This window comes from Blennius ocellaris (genome assembly GCF_963422515.1).
Source record: "Blennius ocellaris genome assembly, chromosome: 5".
NCBI classification, from domain to species: Eukaryota; Metazoa; Chordata; class Actinopteri; order Blenniiformes; family Blenniidae; genus Blennius; species Blennius ocellaris.
In genome coordinates, this window is record NC_137654.1 from 20,783,160 (window position 1) to 20,811,103 (window position 27,944).

General features: G+C 43.4%; 2 protein-coding genes across 4 annotated transcripts in view; both read right to left on the minus strand.

Annotated features, from left to right (window-relative positions):
- Window positions 1-7,646, minus strand: part of slc2a4rg (SLC2A4 regulator) — a 32,943-nt gene extending 25,297 nt beyond the window's left edge. For all 3 annotated transcript variants that reach the window (XM_080497465.1, XM_080497466.1, XM_080497464.1), the window contains exons 1-2: window positions 7,197-7,646; window positions 5,053-5,288 (exon numbers count right to left, since the gene is read on the minus strand). In XM_080497465.1, coding sequence (XP_080353591.1) covers window positions 5,053-5,288; window positions 7,197-7,472 — 512 coding nt within the window. In that variant the 5' untranslated portion in view covers window positions 7,473-7,646. The remainder of the gene's footprint in view (window positions 1-5,052; window positions 5,289-7,196) is intronic.
- A 5,033-nt stretch (window positions 7,647-12,679) lies between these two features.
- On the minus strand, window positions 12,680-22,937 carry LOC308130504 (uncharacterized protein; the record flags this gene model as incomplete). Its single annotated transcript, XM_080496907.1, has 8 exons — window positions 12,680-13,183; window positions 16,516-16,650; window positions 19,044-19,205; window positions 19,602-19,766; window positions 20,418-20,887; window positions 21,006-21,096; window positions 21,250-21,304; window positions 22,804-22,937. The coding sequence occupies 8 exons, from the start codon at window positions 22,935-22,937 to the stop codon at window positions 12,680-12,682; spliced, it is 1,716 nt and encodes a 571-aa protein (XP_080353033.1).
- Window positions 22,938-27,944: the final 5,007 nt, after the last annotated feature.

A 27,944-nucleotide genomic window follows, 5' to 3' on the forward strand; every position in this document is an offset into this window, starting at 1 on the left:
CTTCAAAAGAAAATAAATATTTCTCATCCAAAGTCAACCCATGGCTGGTGTGTCAGCAGATCTGAGAGTCCACTGCCAAAAGAAACACTGAAAGTTCCAACGACGACTACGGTATCATTTTAAGACCATGCGAACGGATCCGGTCCCTGCTGAGACGTTTAACATGAACAATATCGCACATATGCTGAGGGTGTGTGTTCATGAGTGTTTGAGGAAGGAAGAAAAGACAGCTTAGGAGTTCTGTGACTCTCTATAGGAGCGTGGAATAATCTGTTTGGCGAGAGACTGTGAATTGTTCAGAGGGATTCATCTTCTCAGGATTTGAGTAGGATTTAGTCGGTGTTTCTCCAGACAAAAGAGAAGAAAGGCAAAAGGCCAAGAGAAATATAATAATAAAAGAAAAGAAAAAAAAAAGATTTATGGACCAGATAAAAACACACGAGAATTGGAGGCAAGGAAATTTTTACCAATGCGGCAAATGGCAACATCTTTGCCAACATTGTCACCATGTCGTGATTAGGCCCGTATATTGTTTGTTGTTGTCACTGCGGAAGAACTGAAAAACAACGAGTCAAGTCTGAACTTCACTACAGCAACATTGTGAGGCACTTCTAGAGTCCGGAGAGAGGGAGGGACATCCAGGGAGCAATAAAACTCGAAGAAAGTATGAAGGAAAGTTTGCGGGGCGAAGATGAAAAATGTGCGCCGTGTGGACAGAGGAGGAGCAGCGCGGAGACGCTGGATAGCCGGCATGAAGAGCCGAGGAGAATTGAATAGGAGGAGGGGCGGTTGACTGAGGCATCTCTAAATGCTACTGAGGCAGAACGGGAGGCCTTATGTAAGCCTCTATTAGTGTGGGTGAGCAAGCGATAAAGCATTTTACTGCTGCAGCTCCAGAGCTGCGCAATGAGAATGTCCTTCCCTCTTAATAAGTGTGTTTTTTTTCTCTCTCTCTCTCTCGTTGTCCTTAAGGCACCCTGTCAGAGGACAGCTGTACAGTACACAAACTACAAGCAGGCTCATAGACAGGAAATGGTTAAATGGAGACACATAATTCGTCATGTGATTGATGGCCGCATTGGCGTGTTGTTCCAGTGGTTACAACGGTCAAATAAAAGCAAAAAGATTCAGTTCTTTAACCCCCCCCCACCCCCCCAACAGTACAAATACATGGATACTACGTTAAACTACTCAGCACCAGGCTGTGATTGAATCCAGGCCCCCGCATCCCCAATTTGAAAAAAAAAAAAAGTGGGGGGGGGGGTATTGAAGGAAAAAAATGGCTGTGAGAGCTCTTCTAACTTTGTCCACGTAACATTACTTATGCAACCAAGCAGACTGTTTGCAGAAAACATTCCTGCACGACTCCTACTCTCCTCCTCACTTGTGAAATTGAAATAAAAAATTTTACCTCTCTTCTCCACTGCATTACAGCAGACGATTAATGTCCTATTAGACACACACACACACACACACTTCAGCCATTAGCCGGTGTTTTCTCCAGAGGTCCTCGTTAATGTTCGAGGACGGACGATTCACAGTCGCACAGGTACACAAAGCTGCTCACATTAGTTGGCTTTTTTTTGTGTGTGTGTCTGTTCCCAAGCTCTACGTCTCACATCCAAGTCAAGACACACTAACCCTGCAGTGGTCGTCTGCTACACGCTACGAGAGCTATAAATTGACTGTGCGGCTCATAACCCAGATCCTGAGGCTGACCTAGCAGACGTGCCAGATGCCTGTTTGCGTCCTGGTCTGACCCTCCCCACTCGCATGACTCCATTCATTGACGATGGCCTTTCACCCCTGCCTGTCAGTGCAGGAGGTTTAACCTCTTGTGGTCTGGAAGGGAGGAAAAAAAAAAGAAGAAAAAAAAAAGGTTACAGGGAAGGAGAAATATGTAACCTCGAATAGAAATGGAGTTTCGCCAACTGTGATGATATGTAAATATGAAAGAAATGTATTCGAGGATGATATGGAAATATTCATTTAAACAAACAAAAAAAAAAAAAAAACAACAAACATCTTCACATGAGGTTCGGGAGGCACTGTCAGCAGTCTGGAAGTGGGTTACACACCCCAGACTGGAGTGGGGGCGGGTAACGGCTCCTCTGACTCTGACCTTCAACAACCGGCTGTAATGTCTCCTTTGGGAGAAGAGGATTGGTGGTGAGGTGGTTGGAGGGGGGGGGGTGGGGTGGAGAGGTGCGAGACCCTGATCCATTCTGCTCAGAATAAACCCTGCTGGTAACTCTTACGCGGCGTCAGTTAGAGGCTGCTCGGGAGTTATGCTTTTTCAACCAGACACACCCACACCCCCCCACCCCGACCTCCCACCTCCCACCCCCTATGGCAGTTGCTTGCTTTGGTGTCTTGTTTATGCAGAGTCAGTGTTTTCAATTCGTGTGGCCCTGCTGTGGTGACAGTGTACCTGACCAAGGACAGATAAGAAGGGAAAAGGTTTCACATCAAAACAAAATACTCTTTCACCTCTTGCTTCCTTCCTTTTTTTTTTTTTTTTTTGTTGGTTCATTTGAACTTTTTTTTTTGTTCCCACACTGATAAATATTGACAGGTTCAATGTGCTTTGTAGAGTGTGAGTGAAGAAAAAGACTTAAATCAGACATGGTTAACTAAAAAAAAAAAGAGAGAGAGAAATAGATAAATAGAAGCCCCGTTACCATGGCAGGCGAGAGTGTTTAAATAAAGAGCGTTGGTTTCACTGTGCCCGCATATATGAGTTACTATATGTTTCGGTTCCTCCTTTTTCTTGGTTCAAGATCATTGCCCGGGCTTGTTTCCGAGACAGTGACCTACTTTGATCTACTGGTTGGCTAAGAGACAAGGTGTGACAGTCCGAACCTGTGCGCAAGACAAAATGCGCAGCAAAGGCAATAGTAAAGAGACACACTGGAGGTTCAGGCAGAATCTTTACAGTTTAGGTGCCTGTAACTGTGACTGTGGGTGGCAACAAGTCACTTTTCAAACTGCACTTTTCATTTATGGTGAATACGACATGTGACACATCAGACGAGAGCCAGGATGTCTAAAAAAAAAAAAAGATTAAATAAAAATCAGGAAAATATTATTGGATCAGCTATATAATTGAATATGAAAACATTTGTATTACAGCTAAGTCAATGAAATTATCAAATAAGCACACAAAAATAAATTATTTCTGCTTATTGCTCCCACACAAAAATACTAAATATTTCAATTTGAATATTAGAACAAATTCTGTCTTTTTTTTTTTTTTTGCCACAAAAGCCTCTTTGACCAGTTTTTGTTCCATTATTTGTTAATGTTTCACAACAAAATCCTGTTGTGACTGAGCCAGTATGACAAATAAACTGTGACTCGTAGCTCAGAAAAACAGCTTCACAGTAAAGTGGGGGAGCTTGTTGTCATCAAATATAAATAAATATATTACATTCTGAGTGCGGCAAAGACAAGAGAGTTAATCTGAAAGCTCAATGGAGCAACGAAAGAGAGCTCACCAATATGACGACACGGTTCTATAACGTTATGTAACCTCTCTTAGCGGCTGTGTACTATCTACTCAGAGTCTGTTGTTGTGTTGGCGGCGTGTTGAGATAGCCATCAACAAGCTGTGGAGAGGAGAGGTTTGTAAATCTGGGCGGCAGAAAAATACCCGTTTTGTTGTATTGAAAAAAGGCTGTCATACTTCAACACACACTCACAGAAAGATAAGACACGAAATCGCTCATGCCTTAAAAGCGTGTTCAGTCTTGCATGCTCCCCAGAGACATTCGCTCACATCATACATGACCAGCAGCATGTGAAAGTCATGTGACGAGAGCAGGAGGAAATGGAGGAAGTGTGTTTAAAGCCCCAAGCACTGATATATACACACACACACTTGCAAATACACTCTGAGCATCTGTAATCGGGTTTTAACCTTACCATATATGTAATAAAAATATAATCTCTTCAAAGAAATATTTCTACAAATAAGCCCATGTTAAGTAAATGCTGAAAAGAATCTGCTGTGTTACAACATTACACTGCTCCCAGGCATTTTGAAGAAGAGTAGACAGTGTCTTACAGACAGTGACTTCACACAGACAGTAACCAATGACAGTGCAGAGCGAAAAGGGAGTGCTGAGGCACCGCCTCCAGCCTCTCCCATTTCTCTTTACTGTTACATAATCACTTATCAGTGAAGTGGGCTTGTCCCTGGATGCATGTTCTGCTGGCCCTGTGGGAACCGGTCTGTATATGCATCTACGTTTACTCAGTCACTATCAGAAAAAAATGTCCTTGGTGCAAAATGTGCACGCACTCGTGTGTGTGTGTGTTTGTGTGTGTGTGTGTGTGTGAGAATAATGTGAAACAGCCGACACTGGAAGCAAAGTGGGCTCCACATGGCAGATCAAACACGGCACACACTCGTGCAATAACGTTTATCTTCCTGCAATGACACGGGGCGAGTGCATCACGGTAACACATCCACCAACACCGTCTGCCAGAGGGTCAACAGAGATAACAGGCAGCCTATTGATATTTGAAATCCTATCGCTATTAAACACATTCAAATGTCTGGAACTTCTCACTCAGTAAAACATAGAATAACAGTCTCGTTTTCATCGCCGTCTTTTCTTCTCCCCACCGATCGAGTGATTGAGCAATAACTGCAGTCATCTCGAGCTCTGGCTCCCCTTACAGCAAATTTCGAAACTATACTGGATGAGACACCGAACACGCGGTCAGTTTAGCAGTCCACTCCCACACCATTCATGCCCGACCACTGCACAGTTGTAGCCAGATGGCAAATTCCACTTCTATTCAAGACTTTGTTGAAAAAGCCCGACTCTGGGGTTGAGTATAAAAACAGAACATTAAATAAAGGAGTCTTATAGTTTTGTCCGCGGTCATCTGAGCCAAGTACACATCTGCCCAAAGTCTGTGCTTAAATGGCAAAGTTTGAACGAGATGAGGGCATTTGTTTGGACGTGTCGTCTTTGTAGCTGGACACACAACACTCCAGAATCACAACCAAGGATAAAGGCACACCGGATGTAGTCTCCGTACCTGTTTCTGGGGACAGGGATGTGAGAGGAGGGGAGCGGCTGTCTCTCCGTCTGTGGTACTGTCTGCCCTTGTGCTGCCCTGAAGCCGTTGACCAGCTCCGCCTGTTTCCCTGGGTTTCTGATGTCCAAAGGCATGAAGCTGCCGGCCAGCTGCCCGTTGATGGCAGGGCAGTGAGTGGGACTGGACCTCTTCAGGATCCCAGAGGAACCGATGTCTTTTTGGTCCCCGAAGCCATTCTAGAAAACAAGGCACAAAAACACATTTAATCGGGTTATCTGTGCCGGAGCAATTTTCATTCAACTTCAGTCAGAGACGATATCGTCAGTGGCAGCTTTGATTTCTAATTTGATTAAGCCCAGAAACCATAATGTGACTCATCAACAAAGCTTCTTTTTTTTTTTTTTTTTAAACCATTGAATTCCTGTCAGACAAAATTGACACTAATGTTTTAATTTCCTTTTGACAAAATGTATTTCTTTCATGTTGTATTTATGTTTTGTGTTGGGGGAAAAAATTATTTTCTGCCCACTATCCAATCAACACATAGGTACTACAAAAACGTGGTCATTCACAAATTCTATATGAATGGTCAGGATAATGTTGTCAAGCATAGTAGTACAAACACACAGCGACTTCATCTTTTAGTCATATAGAGTGTGAACTGGTCCATTTTAAACGAGGATAGATACAGTATATTACAATGCTACAGGAGCATTCACTGGCTCAATTAAATCACGACTCGGTGCACATTTTAGTCTGCTTGTAATATGGAAATGTCTTCACTCATATTTTGACAAATGGTTGCGCCACAAAAAAGCAAATATAAGATAAGACCGAAGGTAACAAGTCTTGCTATGTTTAATTCAGACTGTGTGCAATCAGCCTCACTTTACAGACGAATTCAGTTTGTTTTGGATAGATGGGTGGAATTTTATCATTTCTAATCAGCTTGTCATTGGAGCTACACTCTGTACCAGGGGTGTCAAACATAAGGCACGTGGGCCAAAACTGGCCCGTAAGTGGCTCTAATCTGGCCTGCTAATCCACCAAGCAATTTTCTTTTAACAAATTTCTTAACAATAAACACAACACAACGCTGAGATCCAAGCTGAGATATGAAAGCCAGGTACCTCTAGGCAAAACTAGCATTAGCCTCAAAGCCATGCTGTCATGGTGAGTTTGGAAAAACATGCATAAAGCAACAGTTAAAGAAGTTTATTTTGATAGTTTACTGTATTTTTGCAGTGATTCAAATGGGCTTTATGTTGAGGATATAGTCACTTTCAATAAAAAATAATTGATTTTGCCAGAATATTTCCATCACATATACTCTACACTACAACAAAGAAAAACTTTGTTTAAATTTAAAGGTTATCATGGCACTATTTTACCTGTCTGGCTCAGTCGAGATGGAATTGGGTTGCATGTGGCCCCTGAAACTATGACATCCCTGCTCTATACTGCTATTAGATATGAGAAATGAAATGAATAAACTCCTGTTTTTATGTTGCGACTACACAATTTCGATATGAAAAACGTGAGCACGGGCTAAAGATCCTATCTTTCCTGATACACGTTTTGCTTGGTAGAGACTGACCCCAGTTGCTACATGAAATTATTTCGAAGATTAAACATGCACTCAGTTCAAAATTGTATGCATATGAAATGACCAAGACGTGTATAATAAAATTGAGGTCTGGCAGAGTAAAAGATGGAACAGAAAAGATGAGACGCGAGTGTTTGACTGCGTGGAGCCGGCCGGGCCTGGCGGAGCAGGAAGCCCACGCTGTAGCTCCACCCGGAGTCATGGGGGAGGGGGTCAGCCTTCAGTTTGAAGTCCCTGCCCCCCTCCACTGTAAACTTTGCACACCGAATGAGCCGCCATTTAAAGCGGCAAGGATACCGTGCGATTCCTTCCGAACCCGCACTGACAGCACGCGGAAAAGTCCTCAGTCTTCCCCGCAAAATCACCATAACGGACCGGGCAGACAGCCGCCGGCCGGTAACACACGATAGCGGCGCGTGAAAGCCGAATTAAACTGTCAAACCCGCGAATCACTCTGCGCTAATGACAGCTACTCGCAGTATCCCGAGTAGTAACTTGGGGGCGTGCGGGTGACTTCACCGGCTCCGCGGACACTTACTTTTTCCCCGTCGTGTAATGTCCGCCCGCCGGGAGACGGTCGGTTCCCTTTCGGAGAGTTCCTTTCGCTCCTACCGTCCGCCGCCGGGACACCGTCCGTTACAAATTTGTAAAGCACCGTGCCGTGCATGTACGCCGGCGTGCAGCTGCCCTTCTCCACCGCCACGGGGACCCGGGCGTCGCGGAGCACGGAGCGGCCTGCCCGGCAGTTAAAATCCGAAGCACCGCCGACCCTCGTCCCGACTGGCGACTTCTCCAAAATATATTTGGACTCCATATTCAGACAGGACAGAGACTAAAGAAAGAAAACCAGCTTTCTATAGGTTTTAGTGCAAAGTGCTGGCGTTAGATACATTTATCAGGATTGTCTCGCGTTGTTGGGTGCTGTCTGAACTTTTACGCTAACCTACATGTAAAGTTTTACACCTCCAGCACAGCTGCGCCGCGCCGCCACCCGGGATGTCCAAAAAGCCGCCCGGTCCGGAGGATCACGGATTGTTTTGCCTCTTTCCTCCAAACCCATGCCACGCCCCCTCCGCCTCGCTCCCATTGGTCCGCCGCGTACATAAACATTACACTCTGGCACGCGTCCACAGCGAGGCGGCCTTCCATTGGCTGTATCCACTCTGTCAATCACGGTTTTTTTTTTATTCAAGTAATGTGGGTGGAAGAGAGGACGGGGCGTGTCGGGCAGTTTACCGGCCGGTGTTTGTCGACGACGAGCCGGCAGACGAGGCGAGGATGTGGGGGAGCGGCAAAGACACAAGCTCGCAGGCCTTAGCGGTCAACTACGCATTTCTGTTAGTGCAAATCAAACATCCTCTACATGTGACTCAATGATGGTCCCACATCGATTCCCTTTAGTGGAAGTAACCAGCGACAAACACTGGCATTGCTGTAAATACTAAAGTAGAATTGAGGTACCAATGTGGGTCATTATACTCAAATTTGTAATTGAGTGGGCCAAAAGTTTGAAGTCATAGTTCAACCTTTTGATCTGCTTCTCTGTAACCAAAAAGTTAATCATTTCAACTTTTGATCAACTTTTGTTTACAACACAAAATGCAATCATGGTGTTGTTGAATATCAGGGATATTTACTTCAGCACCTCATTTTGACCATAACTGGTTAAAACAAGTTAAACAATATCATAATAAAACGTTTCCCCTTATTTTTGTGCAAAGAGGTATGAAGACATTAACTTACTTTGACACAATGTAAATAAGTAGTTTGTTGTTTTGTTTTTTTATTGGAAATATCTTAGGAGTTATAAAACGATGCAATGTTTTAGCTATGGCACCAAGTGCAAAATACATTCCCTGTGTTGTTTTGTCTAACCTTACTAAAAAAAAACAGCCATAAATAGGAATTTGACTTTCTGGTGTGTCAATTTTGGACCACTGGCTGTATGTTTCACATCCCTTCTGCATTTAGTACAATCAATATGTAACTATTACTCTTACTTCTTACTACATTTTCAAAAGAGTCCTTTGCATAACCTTTCAGTACACGTTTCACTCTGTTTATTCCCCCCTCGATGTCACAATTCCAATTAATAATTGATCAAGTGTTTGCTGTATTGGAAATGATTTGTATCAGGATGCTAATGTAATAAACATTATGTACCTCCACTCCATTTATATAAAGTTTTATTCAGCTTTTCCAAGGCTTAATTATAATGTTCCTCCTTGAAGTTCTGTTTAAAATAGACCTACTTGGTACTATTTGGAATGAAATAATTACAGACCTCTTGCTTACTCAACATAACATCATCAGTCGTATATTACAGATTGCTTTTTTTTTTTACAGTATTCATATCTCCACTTCCTCAAGTTACAGAGTCACAAAATATGTGATGTATGGTTTTCTTTCAACACTACTGTTTATGTAGCATAAGTGAAATTCATCAATATAATGTTTTTTTTTCTAACTAACCTCATAATAACCGGTTTCCTTGTTTAATTTCTACTCACTTTTTGTACAAGTAACATTTTTGCACACTGCTGTAATTAATGAGTGCCTGCCACAGAGCGGTAACAACTTCCCACTGTAGTACTGCCAAGTTTGATACTTTTGATTCAGGAAAAGGATTGCACGCAAAGCAAATATGTTATAATGTGCGACTTTATTAGAAAAGTAAAAACTCACTTTAATATTTTATGAAGGTTAATATAAAACATTACAATCTTTTGCATATCTGCACTGTCACACTATATTTTATATAATATTTGTTGTTGTACTTTTGTCATCTTCATTTTTTTTTAACTAAACCCTGTGCTTTAAGGACATACAACATTGGCTACAACTGTCACAGCAGTATTGGCCCATAATTATATCAGAAGACAATTAACAAACAGCATCTGTATCTGCATGGAAAGCATGAAACACTTTGCATCCACAAAGTACAACGTGTCTGTGATAACCATCTTTTTTTTTTTTTTTTTTTCCTCAAAACAAATATACTGAATGTTACATTGGAACAACATCAGAACAGCAACCGAGTATTTTACACATTTACATCATCATACTGTATTTGTGCAATGAACATGTTTCGATCGGTGTGTAACAGTGTTCGACAAAATATATCAGATCAGTGCTTTTTGTCAGGATAAAGAAAATGTGACACATTAAGAGATAGGCAGAGAGAAGGGATTGAGTGTGGTGATGATTTCCAGCCTGCATTGTTTAAGGGAAGCCGGGACAGAGCTTGTTAAGCATCTCAGCTGTTGGCCATTTCTCATATCAGACAGTGGTTGAGCCATTGGTGCATTGATATCAGACTTGGGTTGGCCTGCCCCCTCCTCAGCCCCTATATCCCTCCCTGAGTCCCTCAGAACTGGACATCACAGGCCCCTCCCCTACACAGCCAGGGAGGAAAAAGGTGAAGCATAAAAACGGGGGTGGAGGGGTGGGGGGTAGTTCTGGGTTGGTTATTGGAGGATGAACATAGCTGGGGGAGGGATACAGACAACGGCTGACCAAGTCGAAGCAAAATGTGCTTCCTTCCCTGATAGGTACTGGAAATGCACACCGGCCCGAATGTTTCAGTGTGTATGTGTGTGTCAGTGGGAGGAGGGTCCTTTAGGTCTGGATTCATTTGAAATGATCCTCACCCTGTGTTATACTAGCTGTGCACAACGTTCCCCTCCTCCCTACCTCTATCACTTTTTCTTGGTCCACCAGTGCAGAGAATAAACAAAAACTCCAGGCGGCTCCTCCTCTCTGTTTCTTTCTCCCCTGTCCCTCCAAGCTGTTGCCTTGGAGGGGACTGAACGCTGCTTCGCTTTACACAATTAAAAGAAGGTACAACAGAAAAGATTAACAAACAAAAGATCAATTAAGTACCACAATATTTGTTTTCATCTCCATATATCAAAGCATGCACTTATTTGATCAAGCAGGAAAAATTGCACCAACAACATAAACATACTGTTTTCATGGCAGTGGTATGAGCTATTTAACCAATGGCATTATCAGTAGGTAAGAAAAAATAAACAGTGCATTTAAATACAGAGTGCTTTTATTTTTTTTTTTCATACTTTATGACACTTTAGCATTAATAAATTTATGTTACTATACTTTCTAAAACCCGTCTTTGCTTTGCATGGTTGTCTCTGCCTCACAGTAAAATTATTCAAACGCTTTCTTCATCTCTCTGCCTGTGAGGAGTGAGCAATATCCCTCTTAACTCCTTGTACTTATGCATGTTTATTAAGCCTCGTATGTTTTGTTTTCTTCCTCTGCGCGCTCTTTTTTAGCGTCCCCCAAAGCTACATGGGAAAGCCATTGTTCATAATGGAAGCAAACTCAGCACGGAGACTGGACACAAGGGTGGGGAGGGGAGGGTACGGCAACCTTCCAAAGGACACTCGCTAGTCATTTTTATTCCTAGCTCTTTATTTTCCTTGGAGTCCAAACCTTCTGCTGCTATTTCAACCGCTAGACTTAAGTCTGGTGAGCTGGGGGGGGGGCTCTGGCTTTGACCTGAGTCCTCAAAAGCAAATAGCAAACTGTGCTCAAATACACCTTACCGAATTTTAATGCACGATAAAGCCCAGCAGTCCTGCAGCTGTCCAGTGCAAAATTACAATGGTAATACAAATCAACAGTTCACAAGGCTGAAAAGACATGATATATTAACTACACAGACTGAAGCATCCTGTATTATTTTGGACACACTTTCACTTCCTTTTATTTTATTGTTTTTTAAACTCTCTTTTATCCAAGTGACACCATGAAGGTCTTGCATTGTGAAATCTGTCACCCACATCACTCTGGGGAAATTCTTGTGCAAACCACTCGATGCCCCTGACCTGATCGCTTCACCCTACGTGACTCTGCCAAGTATGTGTGTATCTGTGTGGGGGTGTGTGTTACGGCGTGTCAACATGCCTCTGGCCTGTCAAATTTGTACATTAATCTTCAACAAATTCCTTAATTCATATCAAATGTACATTTTTGAGCAAAACTTTTTGTAGGGTCTTTAATGATAACTGCTTAGTGCACAACAATCATAATCTGATGAATGAAGACAGCTGCTGTGTGAAAGCAGGACGACAAATTAAAAGCATGTGTTTGACTCACAATAATGCCTGCCAGGCAACAGGTCAGTGCACACTGAGAACCTGTTTTAGATGTTTTCTTAGGGAGAGTTTAGCACAGCAAATCACTCGCACTCTGATGCTTTAGGTTACTTATTCCCTCACCAAGATGAGGCATTTGTGTGTGTGTGTGTGTGTCCTATGTGCTTTTTTGTCTTTACACAGCCAAGTTCATTGCTTATTACAATCTATTTTCATGTGATTTTGCACAACGCATGCACATTTCTTTTTTCATATATATATATATATATATATATATATATATATATATATATATATATATATATATATATATACATACACACATATATATATATATATATATATATATATATATAAGTGTGTTCTTCTCAGATTGTGACTTATACCACATACTCTTTAAAGAGTACAGTGTCCATATAAAAATAAAGATATAATGGAAAACAGTGCACACATGCATGCACGCACACACGCACTCACACACACACACACACACACACACACGCACACGCACACGCACACGCACACGCACACGCACACGCACACGCACACACACACACACACACACACACACACACACACACACGTGAGTATGGTAACACAGTAGATTGAAGATGTATATTCCAGTTGTGTTTTTTTCTCCTTCTTCTTTTTCTTGTTGAAAGGTATTTGGTCCATATTTGGGCTGGACTAGGCTTAGGCTGGTTCTGAAGTACAGACCAATCGAGGGAAGTCTGAACCTGGATTAAGACCCTGTTTGTACCTGATGTCAACACAGAATGGATCCTCGTGTAGTCTGACATAAGAGGGCCTCATGTTTATGTACAGTAACCTGTGGGCTGGTGAACAGGAAGACTCCTGCACTCTCACGGGATTCTGGGTCCTTTTTCGGCCTGTCAGCCGGTTACAGGCCAGTGACATACATCTCCATTCCATCATTGAAGGTGAAAATGGTGGTAGTGCTGGAGCTGTTGGCTCCTTGTTTCACATCGCTGATAGTCTCATAGAAATTTTCCCCACCCGGCAGGCCTCTGGCAGGAGGGACGGGCGGTCCTGAGCCTTGAGGTGCGGCTGGGGCTGCCGGCTGCTGTTGTGACGTCTGCTTCTTTCTCTTCAGAGTGGCACTACCCCCAATTGTGCTGTTGTTTCCCCCTTGCTCCCGTTTCCGGTGGGTGTCGATGCTCGCATATGAAGGGTCTGAATCGGCCATCGTGGGGGTCCAGGACCTGTCTCCCACCGGCTCATAGCCGGGCTCTTCCTGGGAACGCGCCTGGGCCTGGACTCCTCTGCCTCGGCCCCGAGAGCCTCTGTCGCCACCAAAGGAGCGCGGAAGGGTCTTTGCTCCATTGTGTTCCATAGGCGGCTTCTTCTTCTGGGTTTTACAGACGATGGAGTAGGTGTCTGCAATCTGAGAGCAGAGTGGGATGTCAGTTAATAACTACAACCTACACATGCTGCATGGTATCAAAACTTAAATAAACATGTTTCTATCATTCCTGTAATTATGTAAGCACAAATGTCAGTCTGGATGGATGCCAGAAATAAATGCACAATGTGTTGACAGAAGCCTGAACTGATCATTTTGTGGATTTGATATGTACAAAAGATTGTCTGAGCTTGGATTGTGTGTGCATGCGCAGTAGTTTGCACTTGTGTTGACAGAGCTCACGCTCGGCTGTATCATGACCTATTTTGACGGGTTAGGATAAGAATGAGTAAACTGTGTTATCAGCCAGCGAGGCAGAGGTAGCTTTGTGCTGGATGGACCTGTTAAAATTTCACCACAACTGCTTTGGCAACAGAAGAGCGGGTTGTGCTGTGAAAGATCTGGATGTCAGCCAACTTGCAGGAAAAAAAAAAAAAAAGCCTGACAGTGTTCACTAATGGACTTTGGTCAAATCTCATTTGACTTGAATGAGGCAATATGTACATGCTTTGTTGCTGCATGTACTGCAGGTGGGTGCATGTGTGCATATGTAGAATATACACGAGCGCTTAACAACAGGGTAGCGTGTAATATTTGATATCTCTGACTCACTACAGCATGTGCGGCGTCTTGTACGGAATTCTGATAAACCAGCACTGCGACCTCTGGCATTTCTGTGTCAAAATTCCACACGGGGAGTAGCGGAGCAGAGGATTGTGGGGCATGGCCATGTTTACCTTCCGTGTTCACACCCAAAGCAGCAGCTCTGCTCTACTGCCCCCGAGAAACACTGCCTATGCAAACTCTCTCAATCCCGTACACCCACACACACACTAACACAGATTAGCTTTGTTTTTGTTCAACTCCCAAGCTTGAAACTTGAGATCACAAAGACCATTGAAAAAAAACTTCTTCTGCACACCTTACTTTAACTTTAATCTTTCTTTGCAGTATAACCATTACAATATATATATATATACATATATATGTGTTATGAAAATACAATTCAAGTGCAAAATACGATGGCTTTGTCTGGAAACATCTCTATTTCTGTCTCTCATTCCCCTCTGACTTTAGCAGATCTCAAGCGACGTACATACCCTGCCCCCACAAATCTCTCGTGTGACCTTTTTAGATAAACAAAAGACCCTGGCGTATGGTCTAAGGGTGTGCAGATAATGTGCAGCATGAGTGTACGTGCAAGTGCATGCATGTATGAGTGCAAACAAAGTGTGCTGCTCTGTGCAGCAGAGGAAGGAAGTCACAAGATGATGGGGATTTCAAAACTAGGCAGCAGCTGTTGAGGAAGCCTTCGTATTGTATGTTTTTGTTACTCCTCCTCTTACCCTGTGCTCTTTTATTTTAAGTTTTTATATTGTTGTGACACACTGCGTGGACCGAGGCTTGTACAAGCTGCAGTTACTTTGTGCTGCAATATGCATGTGCATGATCAGTGTTCTTGTGTATTATAGTATTAACTTGCTTGATAAAACAAACAACAACAACAAAAAAACTGGCACACTTTCCCAAACGGTCTTCAAGCAGTTGATATTCATCTGTTTGGATATGCTCTGTGTAATGTGATTGGTTGAGGAAGGCAGCGCCTCCTAACAGCCACAAAGGGAGTGGAGCAGAAGGGTAGAGCGCCAGCAGAGGGGAGGAGATTGAGCTGGGAGTGGAAACTCAACACCTTTTGACGGCAAACAACTGACAAACTCCAGAAGATACAGAGCATATGGGCAAGTTAGGACAACAACAAACTCTTGCATGGAAAAACACGCAGCAACTAAACCAGTGTGGGGGGGAGTCAGGAAAAGAAAATACTCGCAAAGACAGTCTGAAAGAAAGAAAAATACATTGAGAGGGATTGCAGAGCCTAGTCAAGGCCAGCTGCTTTGTGTACCAGTCTGATTTGCAGAGGAGGAGTTTAACTAGAGCTCAAGAGCAGAGACTTAACCCCTTAATCTCCACATTCAGCGTCCAAACTCCTCGACTAAACGCAGGCTTAGACAAGTTGCTTACAAGCATCTTAAAACCCGTTGGGATTGCTGTTGTGCTGCACTGTAAATATGCCTCCAAACAGACAAGACTCTCCCATCATTCTGTTGTACACCTCGATTATCTGTTGTGCGAGGAAAATAAATTTCTTACTTTTCACAAGTGTTTTGATTGTGTGTGAAAAAAATACTTATATTCCTTCCAAGTTACTGGCAAGCTGAGGAAAGAAAGGTAATAAAAATGAAAGAATTAAGTTCAGTCCAACACTAAGAATAGACTGGTCTATTTCAGGGGCACCCGTTAATCGAGTGAGATTGAAGGCCCCAGCCCCCACAGGCACGACAAAAGTTCTCAAACTGGCTCTGTATATCATACTGAGTCCAGCAGAGAGCAGGGGGAGTGGACATGTGGGGGGAGGAGTCGCTGCATGTGGAAACGCATGTGGTGGAGAATGTGACATGACTTCTTCGCCCTCTCAACAGCAGACTTACTACACTAAGATAGATAGATAGACAGATAGACAGATAGATAGATAGATAGATAGATAGATAGATAGATAGATAGATAGATAGATAGATAGATAGATATGGAAATTGTGCTGAAAAATCTGCTTTTATTGAGCTACAAATGTTTGAGGGTTATTTACAATCGAAGTTGAACTACATTATATAAAGAGTTGTGTCTGATAACCATATTACCAGAGGCGCAGGCATATCTGACAATCTCAAGGACTATCCTGGGCAAATACAGAGCTATACATATATAAAAACATAAACATAGTCAATCAACAAGGATCTTGTTATATCAGTCTACTGTTTTGACTTGTGACGAAAAGTCAGCTCAGCCTCAACACACTGAATAAACAGCACGCGGTTCCATGATTGCAAAGTGACGATTAGTGATCTGGCAGCAGGTGACGCTGATGTCCAATCTGTGTGGTTGTACATTGAATGCAGATAGTTGAATGGGGGCTGGGAGATTGGGGTCAGGGTTCAGGCAGGCGGTGGGGGTGGGTGTGCTGGATGCATGTAATGTAACCTCTGGCTGTAAGCAGAAACCTTGTATGACAGGCAGGTCACAGGGCAGCAGTGTTATGACGGTGTGTCCAATCAAATAGGCGCCCCATTGGTAAACACAGCAGTAATAAGAGACCTCTCTGTCTATCCATCTGCTTGTAGTCTATCCGGTCAACCGCCCAGTTCAGTTGTCCCTGTCTTCTTTGTGATCTCTCGCGCACGCATGCACACACAAACGCACACACACACATACACACACACACACACACACACACGCACACGCACACGTACGTGAAGTACCTCCTTTGCAGTCGGGGGTGACGGGTGGCCCTGTCCATTCTCTCCGCGGTGTGGAGGCGGGTGCAAGGTGATAATGTCATCGTCTTCTGGAGGCTTCCAGATGTACTGCTCTCCATTGCCAATGAACACTGCCTCCTGGTTAGCAGAATTAATTCAGAAGCTCAGATAAGTTTGACGTCAAATGTCTTTGCAATGCTTAATCATTCTCCATAATGTTCAAGTAACCCACGTGACCCAAAAAGGACTACCAGAGACGTATAACTACTGTGATTATTGGACATGCTGGACACTGAACTGATCCACCAGACAGGTCAGAAATGATTCCACTATTAGCAAAGAAAAAAAGAATGACTTATTCAAGACATGCTAAAACATATTTTACCTCTATTCATGTTCACAAGTGTTTGACTAGTTATTGTGTTAGATGTGAATAGTAAAAGATGTGGTGCATTAGAATTTATTAGGTGAACAGTCACCATATTTCTGTCTGTCTGTCTGTGTCTGTGTGTCTTTGAGAACACCAACATCACTCTGATGTCTCCTCAGTCAGTGATTCAGTTACAGCTTTTTCTTTGACAAACTGCTCTATGAGGCTTCATTCAAAAAAAATATCCGTATGACAGACAGACCCACTGACACAATGATGATGCCGCCAAAACCCAACTTCCATTAAAGCTGCTGGTGATTTTAGGGACAATAAGAGAAATCTGACCGTCGACACGGAAGATGCAAAATGTGTAGGTGAGTTACAGCTGACTCAAGCTGTTATATGATGTTTTGTCGAGGAGGCAGCAGTACACACGTTTTTCCAGCGGCTTCACAAGAGTACAATCAAAAAGAACAGGCTTTGAAATGAACTCTAAGCATGAACATTCATTCTTTTGAAGCACATTTCTCCAACGGTTTCTTTTCTTGGAGCCAACATCAAACATTTCCCCTCAGAAAAGCTGCTGCTACACTGTCATTGTCGCCAGGTTCACGTTTCGCTATGTGGTTCCTTGTTCTTCCTGTCACAGACATCACATTCAATAGGCACTTTTCCTCCCAGTTGTGGCCTGTTTCTCTCTCGTCTGGTCACAGTTGTCTTCCAACCCCAAGGTTGGAGGCTTGATCCCCTGTCTCACCTCACTCACTCAATATGTCCAAACCCCAAAATCATTTCCACAGAAGGCCAAGCACATTGCATTGTCATTAGATTGTGAGTGTATGCATGACTGAGTGAATTTGACTTATTACTGTAACAGAGTAAAGTGCTTCCAGACGACAGAAGCAGAGAAAACATGCAATTTACGCAAAGTCCAATCAGCAGCAATTTGAATGCTTACGGTTGATTTAATTTTTCTAATGTCTGCCCCACGCAAAACACCTGAAATGAGATTGATCATCACAGTAAAGAACAGATACTCCAAAATATTCTACCACTTTGCTTCAGTATAGAAATAGCAAAGGTTTTTTGTATCGAACAAATTCCTCTGCTGAGGAATCAAAAAACATGAATATCGAATTCAGAAATGATTGCAATAAAACAATCACGAAGCCAAAAAACTGATATTTCCAAAAATCTGTATGCCTGCAGGTGATCAAAACCAATTAGTAGCCAATTAGAGAGTATGTAGCGTTGTGTGCGCCTGCCACCAAGAATGATTAAAGTTTTATATGCTCCTCCTGCACAGTGAGAGTAATAGAAGCCGGCGCAGAGTAAATATGTGAAAAGATATTTATCCTCACACTGTCTGCTGGCTACCTGTGAGCTGTTTCTTGATGGGCTCGTTGATAGATTCAACAGCAGTATACAGAGAGAGAGAGAGGGGGGGGGTTGGAGGAGGCAAGGCAGCTGGGCAGACTGCCAGGCCCTTACATAATCTATCCTTCCAGTCTTTAATACCATGCTGAGTAGCACAGTGCAAAGGGGTGTTGGAAGCACACACAGACACACTCGCATGCACGCGCTCTCGCGCACACACACACACACGGATTTACCATGCACAGATTAAAAGTATAAGTCAACAACTCGGCTGACAGCCACAGTTAGGATAAAATACTTTAACAACCTCATCAATCTCCCTAAATTACACATAAAAAGTCTGCTGTTTTATGGTCTGCCAAACACACATTCATGAAAAACAAACGTGTGTGCCAGTAAACCCACAGGAAAAGCTGATCACCATCCGATCATTGTCCTTCTGTTTCCCCTCCAGAACTGCTTTGTGCCTATATACCATCCCGCCGGGCACATTCAGCTCATTTTATGTGGTAAAAACATTCAGGCAAAACTCAAAAACACTGAACAGGAAGGAACTTCTCAAGTTTAGCAATTATGGAAATTGTGAATTGTATCCATCAAATGTCTGCTCTTCACATTACTTTCTTGCTCTGAAGAGGTCTTGACATAAAACAGCAGTTTGTTTGCGCATAGCGCCCTCTGGTGATACAGAGGCAGACCTACAGCTCGGAGAGGCAGCTGCTGAGGTAACACTGTATGTCATGCCAGGTTAATACAGAGCATATTGATCCAGTGATTCCAGTACCTTTGGGAAGGAGTGCAGGTGAAATGGTTCCAGTGGTTTGCGTGGAAACTCCTGACTGCGATGCAGCGGAGGAGGAGCAGCAGAGGGTGAATCACTCACGCTCGATTGGCTGTCTGACTGGCTGTCGGCTCCGTTATTTTCCTTCCTGTTTATCTTGTCAACCTTGGGGTTTTGAATCAGCATTCAAAACATTATATTCAGAGCTTTCAGTAAGAAAACAAACCTCTAGAGAAAAAGTATTTTTGAACTTCTGGTGCCGGTGAGAGGCGTACCAGTATTGTTAGTGGGTCGTTGTTTATTGATCTTATCTTACCTCTCTAAATAGAACATAGGAGAGGGAAATATTGTATATGTAGTGTAGACGAATCATCCTATAAATCAGAGCCAGATAGGGATTTTTTTTTTTTATTATTATTTTTTTTACAACCACTGTGTTTGCCACTAACATAGCATACAAGCTCTTAGGACCTGTGGGTAGAAATCTATTAGAAGGGGAACTTCAGCGAGCATCATCTGGAAGACTTTTATTCAAGTGCAAAAACATACAATTGTACTTACTTTTCTGAACTTTCGTATGGATGCGTACTCTGCTCCGGATGGATCTTGAATGGCCAGTGAACTGACAGAAGACAGTGGGGACCTGTTGACCCCGCTCGCCCCGTTACCTCTTCCTGCCATTGGTCCGTTGGTAGCGCCGTTCCCTCTCCCGTTCCCTCTTCCACCCTTCAAGAAAATATGTGAAGAAAAATAAAATAGAAATTAGAATCTAGAATTCTGAACACAAAAAAGTTCCATTATTATTCAACCCTAAATGTCCAGCTTTAATGGGCCAATGATGAATATCAGTTACAGACAATAGCGGCATATATGTTATAATTTCAAACAGATTTTGGATGTTATAATATCACAATAATATAATCCATCCGTGATCTATTCTGCCTGAGTTGCAGGGTGGAGGAGCCAAACTCAGAGTATGGGTGTAACGAATCACATCACATCAACAATAATGATAATGCGAAGTTAGAAGCAATAGACAGTCCATCCAAATGAAAAACGAGAAATGCAAAAAAGGAATTGGGGTTTCTTGATATGATCAGATGTACTGACTGAATTCCAGCATAGCTTTCTCAAAGTGTTCCAGTTTTCTATTACAGTCCAAAAACTTGCTTTTGAAGCTAAACTGTCTGTCGGTGTGAATCTGGGTCATTCTGTGTTTTTCCATTGATGAACTGGTGACCTGTCCAGGGTGTAACACACCTTCACTTTTACCAATCAGGTGTGATTTGTTGCTTTTGATAAAGTGAATTAGAGGATGGATGAAAATCTATTTCCATGTTTTGCCTGACAATTCTATACATACTCGCATGTACTTACGTTCCCATTTCCATTACGGCCACCGTTGGCCAGAGCCGTGGGGCTCTGCGTGGCTCTGGCTGAAGCCGGGGTGTTGGTCGATGTGGTCGGTGGGGCAGACTGCACCTTGGGGCCCGCGTCACTTTCCCGGACAGCCACGCTTTCATACAGGCCGTCGTCCAGGTAGTGGGTGGGTGTGGGATTATTGCGCAGACCCACCTCAGTGTAGGTGTGGTCTCTGGTTTCCCCTCCTCCTCCTCCTCCTCCTCCTCCTCCTCCTCCTCCTCCTCCTCCTCCCCCTCCTCCTCCACCTCCTCCTCCAACACCTCCGTCACTGCCCGTTTCCCCATTTCCTCCTCCTTGGCCAGAACCCTGGGGGCTGGTGGGGATCTGGGGGAGCTGGCGTCCGTGGGAGGGCCTCAGGTCTGTCTGGGAGCGCCGACTGTGGAGAAGCAGGAGGTCCATGCTGGCCGGACGACTCTTACTAACTGCTGCACGGGAAAGGAGGAGGACAGAGAGGAAGGGGAACGAGAAAGCAGGACTGAAATACTGTAATGGCTCCGGGTAGCATAATGAATATTGACATACAAACTGTTATTCATCACTCACAGTTTCCATTGCAGGGAAAGCGATTGATCTCATGTAGCCTCGTGTCTGATTTGCTCATGGAGTTCAGTTTTGGATGCCGAAGTGTTCCCTGCTGTCGCACAACATGCAGACATGTTATTACAGGCGCACGCGTGTGCATCTGCACATACAAAGTGCTATGGAAGGAAATAAGGAACAGGACAAAAATAGATGTAGACAGGGAGGAAGAGGGGGAGCCGAGAAGGAAAATGAAAGCATGTCTCACCATATTTACAGATGTCCCTTTATCTCCAGCTGGGGGGTGCTTGCTCTTGCTTTTCCTGACACAACATCAAAGTGGGGAAGGTCAACAAAAGCCAGTGGACAGAAAGAGAACATCGACACACTCGGAGCGGAGAGATACTATCAGCAGCCAACTGTGGTAGGGCATAAAAGTCCTTGGTTGATAACATAAGTACAAACAGTGAATGAAGCGTGACTCAGGATTCAGCCAGAGCAGAGGATGACCTTCAGTGAGTTTTCATTTTTCTCTTCAAGACAAAGACTTACTATTCCGTTGTTTGCTTCACAACACTTTCTCTTTTACTTGGTATTCATTTAGTGAGACAGATGTATCTGTGGTAGTGTTACACACCACTGCGGGTCCCTGGAGGGGACAGTATCTATAGGAAACAGTTGATATGGTGAGAGAGTGACGGTATCAGGTAAGCAGAAAAAAAAAGCTGCTCGCTGCAGGTGTGAAAGTGTGAACCCTCTTTCCATCTGTTTTCTCTCACTTGGAAGGGTGAAGATCCACATCACGTGATATGTGAGATCTGAGTGCTGTGTTGCAGAATGTAGCAATAAATAGCATGTACAAAGAGAGAAATACTACAGCAATCCCTGAGATATAGCTCACCATAAAATGACAGATATTGTCATATTTGAGTTACGAGAGCTAAATAATGTCCTGTCAGTTATGTGCAGTCTTTTGTACAAACATAAGGCCATAATAGCCCAAGGGGACCATGGGAAGGTGAAGAGACCTCCCATTGGAGACGTTCATAATAACCCAGCACAGGAGGGGGTTAAAGGAAAAATTACACGACAAGGTCACATGAGAACAGCCACACTTACTACTGCATTTTTGAATCAATAGAAGGAAATCAATATCATCAGATTGGCATCTGTGCTCGATAAAGCAAATTTAAACCGGTGAACTACTGAGCACTGATCCTTTCATAAAGCGTGTATATTATTCTTTACATTGGAACAATAGTGTGGCTTTATTGCCATGAACACAAGCTGGTTTGACATTTCTCTACATCCTTATCTGTGTATCCCATGGCAACAAAGCCACAGTGCAGCCTCCGATTGGTCCCAGAGGGTGCTGAAAAAAAGGCCTTGGCTGCTTCTATTGCTCTTGCCTGGCTCGAGAGTCTGATCCTTTTTAAACCGTGGGGCGTCCATTGCTTTTGCCTGCTGAGCAGTTTGCTTCAGAGGGATGATGTGAGGCTGCTCTGACTCTGGCCTGTCTCCTCAGTGTCCTGTAAACATAATTTCATCTGATCTGACACTCGCAGCCATTAACATTCATTGCCACTCCGCTCGGAGCAGGGGATAACAGGGACGAAGTGCACAGATGGGGGGGGGGGGGGGGGAGAAAGAAAAAAAAGCAAGAAAGGAGGAGAAGATTTCGGAAGAAGTAAAGACACATAAAAGAAGGAGGGGATGATGAGAATTATCCGGAAGGGTACAAAAAGCGGGCAACAGAGATGATGCGACTCCGGCTCCAGACATTTATTCACATTGGGGGGGGGGGGTAGTGGGGCTATCTTACCTTTGGCAGCCGACACAGACGAGGACAATAAGGATGGTGACCACGAAGGCCGAGGCTGCTGCGATGGCTCCCAGCAGCAGCAGGTTTTGGTAGGTGTTGAGGTCGCCTCCATTTGTTGCCTTGCCGTCTTCCATGGCACCCAGTTCGTCTCACCTCCTCCCTCACTCTCGCTGAAGCTCAAACTCTGACGCTCAGACCCGCTCAGGTAAACCTGCAAAGACACAGCAGCAGGAAGAGAGCAAGGACACCACATGTGAGTGACATTAGAAGAAAGAAGGAAGGGGGGGGGGGGGGGGGAGAGATGCTGCAATGAGCATGAGAAGTGAGGAGGAATGGTGTGTATGTGTGTGTGTGTCTGTGTGTGTGTGTGTGTTTGCCTCAAGCTTTTTGTCATCGTCTCTTTCTGACATATCAGTGCCTAAATTTGACTCAGAAGAATAATGCACAGAAAATAGAACACCTTACAAGCAGCCAGTATGAGCACGCCAGAAACGGTTTCATCACACTCTCTTTTTGCTGTTAAAAAAAGATCAAATGATACCGTAGCATTCGTTTGACGAGCCAGACAGACTCTCGTGTTAGTTTACTGAGCTACCAGGAGATTTCCTGGTCGAAGGACCCGACACACTGGTGCTGCAAGAAACCAGTCAGAGCGTCTTCAAACACTGACACACACTTATAATACTTTATATAGTGAAACATTTGGCAGTGGTTGCACTATGTTCTACATTAATCTCAAGTCCGTTTACCTTTGTGACACACAGATGGGATCATCCCTCCACAAGCAGCTACGCCATCAACTCAAGTCCCATTTTTATCAACAAGATTTTCATGCTCTTCCCACACTAAACAGTTTGGATGCATCATCTATCATTTAAAAAATGATAGGGTTTCTTTATGCTGTGTTTGCTGCTAGATATGCTTCTCTTTTTATAGGTGCAATGTGTCAGAATTAGTGGCAAGGAGCAGATTGTAACGAACTCATCTCGCTTTCAATCCATGCATCTTTTTTAGTTTGTGGTTATTTCTTAAGCCATAAGCTGGATTTTATGATTTACCTAAATAAACAAGGCAATGTAAAACAAACGAGAAGGCAACTTGCTGTTGTGCTATGAAGGCTTACAATACATGACACCTTACTAATAAGTACTAAAAACATAACACACCTTGAAGGTGATTAAACACTAACGAAGTCAGGTTTGGATATTGGCTTTAATATTTCCATTTTAGATTGCAAAATAGCAAATGCAGTTAAGGAAGTAGTCATCATATCTCACCAACAGACTTTGACCATATTTTCTTAACATTTAAAAGTATACAGTAATTGCTTTGTACATACAAATGCTTGATATTTCACTGCTTCAACAGTCTCAACACACTTTACATGCTCAAGCACATTTACTCACACATCTATCACCCCACATGAGTAAAGGTACTATTAATACAGATATGCTTTTGTTGTCAGAGCTTTGTAACCAATGATGGCAGCTTCAATTAAATGTGGTAGCTCATTAAAACCTGAACCGTGTGTGAGTCACACACATGGAAATCAGTTCTGCTACTCTATTGAATTAACCTGTGAAGAACAGCAGACGTCATATGAAACACACTTTCTAAAACAAACACTCTTCAATGTCAATCCTGATGACTGTAGCAATAACAAATCTGCATTTGTACTGTGTCTGCCCATGTGGAGAAATGTTTCACATTTCAGGCTTGTGTGGTTTAGAATTATGTAAATATGCCAACAATAAACTAAACAATTAAACTGTATCATTTATGCTCATATCATTTGCACACAACACTATTCTTTTGTTACTAATTTGAAAATGCCATCTGGAAGCTGTTACGTTTCCATTGCTTGTAAACATCCATTTGACCCTGTTTTAAATGACCCCCTATAATCAACCATCTAAGTGGGTCATATTATTAATTCAGTCCATGAAAAAAAGTTTGACTTACTACTCACTACTCAGTCATGTGAATATTTATCAACTGATCTCTTTTCACTGAATCGCATAAATGCAGTTTAACAGAAGAATGAAATCAGGAGACTCCAAAAGGTCAGCTGAACACGAGAAGATGCTCTGTTTCCTAACAATTATCAGGACAAGATATTTGGGATTACAAGCTGTTGTCTGCGCCTGCCCTCACTGCCCTGCACATTTCACAGATAGATATACAACGCCTTCCTCAGGAAACATACACAGTGGCAGCGATGTGGGGAAAATATTCGATTAGGAGACAAAAATAGCCCTTAACATCAGGAATTCAAATGACAATGTGAGCAATATGAAGAAGGAGGTCATGCCAAGCTGTATACAACTGTATATGTCATGTGTGAGAGAGAAATTGTGGACTAAACCAGCAACGGATCTGGCTTTGGCTTTCTGTTTCTTCGAGATAAAGCGTCATCTTTTTTTTTTTTTTTCCATGTCCTCTTTACTTGGTCCCTCTCCTTCTTCCTCCAGATCTACTCTCTCTCCTCCTCGTCCTCATCCTCCTCATCCTCCTCCTCCTCCTCCTCCTCCTCCTCCTCATCTCTCTCTGTCTGTCTGCCTGACCCTGCAGATATGTGAGGCGATGCACAGCGAATGAATTAGCAGATCCGAGGCCTCAGACAGCCGTTTCTGGAACAGACAGACAGGCAGGCAGGCAGGCAGGCAGGCAGGCAGGCAGGAAGGCAGGCAGAGCACATCACAGTGAGGAGAAATGAGTGGAAGACATTGAATGAAAGGGAAGGGGTAAGAGAGGGGTGATCAGACACAAGAGCAAATGAGTGGGATGAAAGGAGCGGAAAGGTGGGAGACGAAGCAAGAACACGGGGGAAGAGAAACAGGGGAGCACACTTAAAGCATGAAGGAGAAATGAGGAGGGGAGGGTGTGATAAACAGTGCGGGAGGGAGGAGAGAGGAGCGAGTGATGAGACTCGGAGGATGATGAAGACAGTGAGAGAAATAGCGGGGAAGCCTGGGAGAATGAGCGAGGAGCGCGGGGAGGGGAGCGAGGGAGGGTACGGAGCGAGAGGGAGAAGAAAAAAAAGAAGGCAATGAGAAGGAGGTCATCAGCGGTCTGCTTCTGCCTACATTTTGTCAGCCCCCCCCCCCCCCCCCCCCTTTCTGAAATATTCAGAGGAGAAACACATACAACGAGCGTATTTCTGAACTGCCAGAGAACACAATGCAAGATGTCTCTCAGCATACTTAACAGTATGTGACGCTCACAAGTGGGAAACAAGATTTTGGCATGGGGGGGGGGGGGGGGGGGGGGGGGGCAGTTTGTGCACAACACCCCTGCAGCATGCTCAACAGTGACACACAGTTCGGATGCAGGAATGTTTGTGCCGGCATCCGTCATGGTTTCAGAGGTTTGGGAATAAAATGAGGACAGTGACGGAAGCGGCATTTTGAGGATGACGAGAACGGTGGCGATAGTCCCGCCGATGCCACTGCTGCGACGACAATGAAGAAAAATAAACACACAATGAAGATGGTGGCGATGAGCGGCGCAGTCACAAATATGGCTGTTAACGATGGTGATAATGAGGTCAAAGAAAGAGTTGCAAAGACACACCGAGAGGCGGATGCAAGCAGCAGAGCTGGCGATGCAGCGAGCAGGATGCAGCACAACCACAGGGCGGAAGGTTTCCTCTGTGTGCACGCACATACACACACACACACACACACACATGCATGCACACGCACACACGGGCATACGCACACCTGTGAGCAATTTGCAGATTGGTGGATTTTTGTGTTGCAACCGAATGGCTGTACCTTATCTGCTTTGCTGGACAGCCTCAGGAGGAACCAATAGTTTATTTCAGTAAACACTTACTACCGGCCTAACATTTAATTTTACTCTAACAAAGCTCAACATCGGCATGACCTTATAATCTTTTCCGTGGGCGTACTCTCAACCTAACCTTTCGTCTGACTTCTAAACATGCCACTGCCTCGAATTCTGACCCCATATTTCGGACAAACCTTACGTGAGTGTGTTATGAAATTTAAACCGCACTGACGTGAGGTTATCTCGATGCCTCCCTCCTTGGGAAAACCAAACAAACAGATAACTACCTTCACGCACGTATCAAATGTAACTACAAACAAGCTGCAAATGTAGTAAATCCAACACCATCTCTTTGTAATAAAAAGTCAACGTGCTCTTCAGCCCTCAAATCTTGTCTGGCAGGCTCTGCACCAGTTATTTTGCAATATATCTACTCAACTAAAGCTAATTATAGATTCTACTTTCAGCAGCTTAAAATAGATTGTTGAAAAGAAAATCAGCTAATTTTTCATGTGAACACACACCAAAAAAAAAAAACCTTGTTCCTGAGACAAGTGGAGGCTTACAGTATGCCTTCAGTTCCCAAGCTTGGCTTTAACAGAAGATAATTCACTTTCTCTAAGGAGTTCATTTATCACATATCTGACAGGCCGCCTTGTCACATTTAGATTAGCTCTAAAAGAAGGTGAATTTTATCCACTTACATGATTTATGATTGTTTTATATATTTTAGATATGTTTTTTTTTTTTTTTTTTTTACCCTGCATTAAAATGAATGTATTTTTTTGCAGAAAGATATTTTGTGAACAATGCCTTAGACTGTAAAAACAACCACACTGGAATCTCTTGGAGCTCTACTTGAAAAGTGGGGCACTTTTTTAGATGCTTAAAAATAAATGTAACCTGGTTCAGTTACAGCGTCTGGGATGGCATTTACATTTCTATTTACATTTTTAGATTACATCATGTCTCTCAAGCTATAAATTGTTAATGCTCTGACTGGTCAGGACATGTCAGCTTCCTGTGGATGGGAGCTTTTACTGACTTCAATACCAGCAGAGCTGAATTCTGCACAAAGCATTAACTGAGCGGCTTCAGGGAGGCTGAGTGTATATAAAGCATATTAAGGTTAACCTCAGCATTTCACAGGTGAGTCCCTGCGGTCATCTAAAATTTAAGAAATCTGTGCATCTGCTCAATGTGTTCCTCCGCAGGGCTCTTTTACAACAATGCACAATTAAAGTTACCGGTACTGTTTTTTGGGTTGTTTTTTTTTACCTGAGGTTACTTCATGAGAGCTTCGGGGAATATCAAACTGAAACACATGAAAGTAATAAAAAGTAGATCAA